General features: G+C 41.5%; 1 protein-coding gene across 1 annotated transcript; it reads left to right on the forward strand.

Moving 5' to 3' along the window:
* Positions 1-4,021: 4,021 nt before the first annotated feature.
* Positions 4,022-4,957, forward strand: Or2y15 (olfactory receptor family 2 subfamily Y member 15). The gene is given in 1 exon segment (NM_001000524.1): positions 4,022-4,957. A coding segment is annotated over 1 exon segment (936 nt).
* Positions 4,958-5,412: the final 455 nt, after the last annotated feature.

Consider the following 5,412-nt stretch of genomic DNA (forward strand, 5'->3'; position numbering starts at 1 on the left):
GATGACAAAGGTAAAAATCATCCTGGGTTATGAGATGTATGACAAGGAGCGATGTATGACATCTGTGTTGCACTCATGTGAGGAGTAGCTCACATGAAATGATGCAAAAGGCTCCCAAGAGATTTTCGTTTTGTGATTTCAGAACATGTGTATAATTGAGAAGGCCCCAGTTAGCCAGGTCAAGAAAAGAGTGAAGAAAAACTCTGAGTGACTGAGGTGTCAGGACTGCAGCAAGTTCCTGAGTGGCAGATACATGAGCAGTGGGCACTAGGAACTGATGGCACCAGTCTCAAGATAAATTTAGTGGGACATTTCATTTCACATAAACATAAGTGTTGTGATGGGATAGATCAGAGTGCCTTCTGCAGGACTCTGGGAATTAAAGAGCAGTACATATCCCCCAAAGATGGCTCTTATAAGCAACCACATGCATCAAGATCTTGCTTATACAAGGAAAAGCCAGTAGAGAGGGTGTTGGAAAGTCTTCACCTTCAAAGACTATTGAGAATCTCACTTTGCACACCAGATTGCCAAATAAAAGAACAGATTTCAAGAAATTAGGATACTATCACAGCCTACTTTTTAAGGAATACTGAAACTGCTACAAGAATTCACGCTCACTCCTAAAGAACTGCTAAAAAGTTGGTATGAGGAAGTCCTTTGGAGTCAAGGATCTATCTGGCTTTCATGTACCAGTCACTATTCTAGACACCAAGAAACAAAAGATTGAATGAGATAGGTTAACTTACGGATCTAATTTTCAGAAATGGTAAATATACCCAATTACATTATTCCAGATCTGGTTGCATGAGGCAGAGGGAAAATAAAAGGAGGATTTGGGCCAGAAAGAGGAGAAATGATAGACCAAGGAGTAAACAATATTATTACACCTAGACATGGCAGGAGTAACTGAGGTACATAATGGAGAAGGACACAAAAGGCTGAGGAAATCCACAGAGGTTTCATTGAGCAAGTCCTGGGTTTCAGAATGTGTACAGACGTGCGTGGAAAGGCACCTATGGGAAGAAATGACTTTCAGGTTACCTTCTAAACCAAATAGTCACAAGCTGTGTACCACCATATTTTAATCTAGGCTTAGCTTGCAGTTGATAACACTCCGTAGTTAAGTCAGCACTGATCATTTTAAAAAGCTGTTTTATTGGTTCTACGTGAATTTCATACCATGCACTCCAATCCCACTCATCTCCCCTTCCCCTGTACCCATCTTCCACCCTTACAACCTTTCCCTACCAACAGAGAGAAAAATATCCTATTGTGGAAGCTGTAGTATGTCATGGTGTGCCCCTCTGTATACCCTTTTGTCCACACTTCTTTCCTTGCAAATGTTCATTGCGATGACTCACTATGCCTCTGGCTTCTGCTAGCACAGCTGGTTATTATGTACCTTTTGGTCAATCCATCCCAGGTCCTTTTCATTTTGTACTCTTCGCCTGGGTGACTTGAAAGCTTTTAATTCCATCTCTTCCATTCTGTTTGTGTCCGACTGAAATTCTGAAGCTAAACGGAATTCTGCCTTACATATGTGCTGGCCACTTTATGACCTGCAGCATCTTGTTTTGTTTTGTTGCAATCTGGTAGGATTATGACACCAGTATCTTTCTTTCCGAATATCCATCTCACAAGCTGTCTACGAGTCATTACAAGCATCACTGACAGGGCAGAGACCATAAAGCTCCGTGCTACTAATTGTGCAGGATGAAAGTGTTCTTTCCTACCTCAAGAAAACAAGTATTTCTGGTATTTTTTGGAGCAGGCATGGCACTAGACATGAGATGTACTTACTAATAAGTTTAACATTTGTTGAGAGCCCATTTCCCCTAAGCAGTGAATTGGCAAATTAGTAATTGAAGACTTAAACACCTGACACTTCAACCTTAGCTGTACACAGACTGCTGGTGTAAATAGGATATATATATATACATTTTTTATCATTTCAAAGGGTTTCACAGAACTTAATTGCCATCAAAACCCTGTAAAATAGAGGATTTTGTACTTATGCATAAACAGAACAGGTGATAAAGTCCATATGTGTATATGTAGGGAGAGGAGGCAGTTCATATGAGTGTGGGGGGAGGGGTGACCATCACCTTCATAAACACCTGTACTCAACTGTCAGTCATTCAAACCCATCTTAGATGTCCTGGCTACAATATGTGTATATTCCTTTTCTCTCACAATTCACTTTTTGTTTTTATTTCCCTCAGAGGCTTCCAGCATGGCAGTCAAGTACCTTCCTGGGGTCATCATTCCAGCACTAGGTCACTGGTGGTGATGTCCATTAGCGTAGACTCAATGAAGAGGAAAGTGTGTTAATTTGCCAGAATTGCTTGTGTGGAGCATGGGTGAAGGTTCTGTTGGTTACTAATGTCATTTTCTGCTTTCCTATGTGCTATTCAGATTTTAAATCTATGATAAATGCCCACTTATGATTGCTTTTGTCTATACCTTGCTAATATAGTTTATGAAGGTGCATTCACAGTTAATTCTTAAAGGTACAGAACACAGATTTTTATGAAAATGGAGAGTCAAGTTTTTTAATATCTACTAAATGCCATGAATGAAATTAGCATTAAGGTGATGCCTCTTATATACTGTAAGAGAAGACATTAACTTTTTTTACTGGCCATGTTCCTAAGTGCCTAGGAGCTTCTTGGATTGGAAGAAGACAAGGAAGTGTAAAAAATTTTAGTGAGTTCATTAAAGGCATCATTGATGAGGCGGGGACAGGTAAAATCCTTGTGCTGCTAACTGAAAAGCAGTGTGTAAGTGTAGATAGAAACTGTACAAAGAAATTTTGGCTTGAGAGGGGAAGACTGCTCTTCCATGGAAGTTCAAAGGTGGGCTTTGTCAGTGGGCAGAAAGTAGGAACATGTTCCAGGCATGGTGATGCATGGATAGTCACATATGCATCGCAAGGCATTCTGCTTCCCTACAGGACAGATCTTTTCTCTCCTTGGCCCTTCTGACAGAGGTAGCTGAAGCGGTGACTCTTCTGGGAGCGCCGTATGGGTAACGTATGCTCAGCGAAGGGGAACAGATAATCACTATGGTCAGGTTCATGACCTTGGCCTGGATAATTCGGATCTTTAGCTATTTGCACAATTCTTCATAAATCAAAGAGATGAACCAAGGAGAATAGAACTTAAGCCATATTTTTATAAAGTTCATTTTATCTATGTGTTTATTTTAGTTTCCTTAAGTGCTGGGGGTAGGATACAGGATCCTACACATGCTAGACAATTCTTTATTAGTAATCTCCACCATGAGTCCCACATTTTCAACAGCATTTTCTAATTATTTGAGAATTTCATACACTGTGCTTTTAACATATTCACCCCTCCCCTAAATCCTTCCATAACCATCTTCTCTACCCTCCTAACCAAATTTTGCTTTCTCCCATCTAGTCTGGTTTGGGTTGCCCAACTAGTGTTGGGATTAGGGCCCAACCTGGTGTGTATTCAACCTACTAGTCTCATTCATTCTCTCTCTCTCTCTCTCTCTCTCTCTCTCTCTCTCTCTCTCTCTCTCTCTCCCTCCCTCCCTCCCTCTCTCCCTCCCTCCCTCTCTCTCTCTCTCTCTCTCTCTCTCTCTCTGTGTGTATGTGTGTGTGTGTGTCTCCCAGCAGATATCATATACCAACATTAGATTTTTAAATGCCATTTCAACGTGATTGCATTTGGATTTTGCATCTTAGTGTTTTCAGGGAAGCAATGTGGAATTTGTCTACTTTCAGAAAAAGAGAAGCATTGGACAGAAAGGATTGAGTTGTTTGGCAAAATCTGGACAGCAAAATTGGAATTCGAACAAGGACCACAACACCTTAAACCAGCGATCTCTTTCTTATCTGAAGAACAAAATAGAAAGAAGAATGGACAGAGAGGATGGAATAGCAAACTAGAAGATAACATGCATCATTTTTCGTGTTTATAGAAAGTGTTTTAACCCACACTCCTTACAGGAAACAGTGAGTAGAGTTTGTTATTTGTGCAAGTGAAAGGCTATGGGAAATTTCAACACCAGTTCACAAGAGAGTTTCATTTTGGTGGGTTTCTCAGATTGGCCTCAACTGCAAGTCTTTCTTTTTGTCATTATTTTGATTTTCTACTCCCTAACGATCTTTGGCAATACTACCATCATCATACTTGCAAGACTAGACTTACGACTACACAAACCTATGTACTTTTTCCTCTCCCATCTGTCCTTCCTGGACCTCTGCTACACCACCAGCACCGTGCCCCAGCTTCTGATCAACCTTTACGGACTCGACAGGACCATCAGCTACGGAGGATGTGTGGCACAACTCTTCATTTTCCTTGCTCTGGCCTCCACAGAATGTTTGATTTTGGTAGCAATGGCCTTCGACCGCTATGCTGCTGTGTGTCATCCACTCCACTACACCAGCATTATGCACCCCATCCTCTGCAGGGCATTGGCCATCTCCTCCTGGGTGGGAGGCCTTGTGAACTCTCTGATCCAGACAGGGCTTGTGATGGTCATGCGACTCTGTGGCCATCAAATCAATCACTTCTTCTGTGAGATGCCCATATTCCTGAAGTTGGCCTGTGAGGACACAGGAGGAACAGAAGTTAAGATGTTTGTGGCTCGAACAATAGTCTTGGTTTGCCCTGCAGTACTGATACTAGGCTCCTATGTTCACATTGCTAAGGCTGTACTGAAAGTCAAGTCAATGGCTGGGCGCAGAAAGGCTTTTGGGACTTGTGGGTCCCATCTCATGGTGGTTTCTCTCTTTTATGGCTCAGGTATTTATACATATCTTCAACCAGTCCACAAGTATTCTGAAAGCAAGGGAAAGTTTGTTGCCCTCTTTTATACTATTGTTACCCCCATGTTCAATCCTTTGATCTATACCCTGAGGAACAAGGAAGTGAAGGGGGCTCTGTGGAAGATGCTAGGGAGAGGCACAGATTCGGGGTAAGAGGTGAAGAGAAGAGTTCATAACATTTCTGTGGTAGCTCTCATGTCTAGAATCCCACCATTATCTTTCACTGATCATAGCAAACAGCTAAGTAGCTCTCAGGATTTTAGAGCCCTCCTTTGAATACACATACATTGAGATGCTTTAGAGGTCTATGTCTGTGTTCTTCGTGTAAAACAGAGTAAGCTGTGACTTATATCACCGTTTTCCACAAGAATGTACTTGGAAAAGTTGTAATGGGCTGTAAATATTTGGACCAATGGCAGGAGATATAATTAAATGTGATATCACTTTTTACCAAGTCAGTGATTCCTAACACAGATAACACTGTGCCTAAACACACAAGTCATTACCACCTACTTCCTAAGTAACTGTGGCACTGGTCATACCCTCCCAACTGCTTAAAGCTATTTCTAACTTTCCTGACATTTTCTACCCTTCTAGTTTCCTGGCTT

The sequence above is a fragment of the Rattus norvegicus genome, chromosome 10 (genome assembly GCF_021556685.1).
Source record: "Rattus norvegicus strain SHRSP/BbbUtx chromosome 10, alternate assembly SHRSP_T2T, whole genome shotgun sequence".
Classification (NCBI taxonomy): domain Eukaryota; kingdom Metazoa; phylum Chordata; class Mammalia; order Rodentia; family Muridae; genus Rattus; species Rattus norvegicus.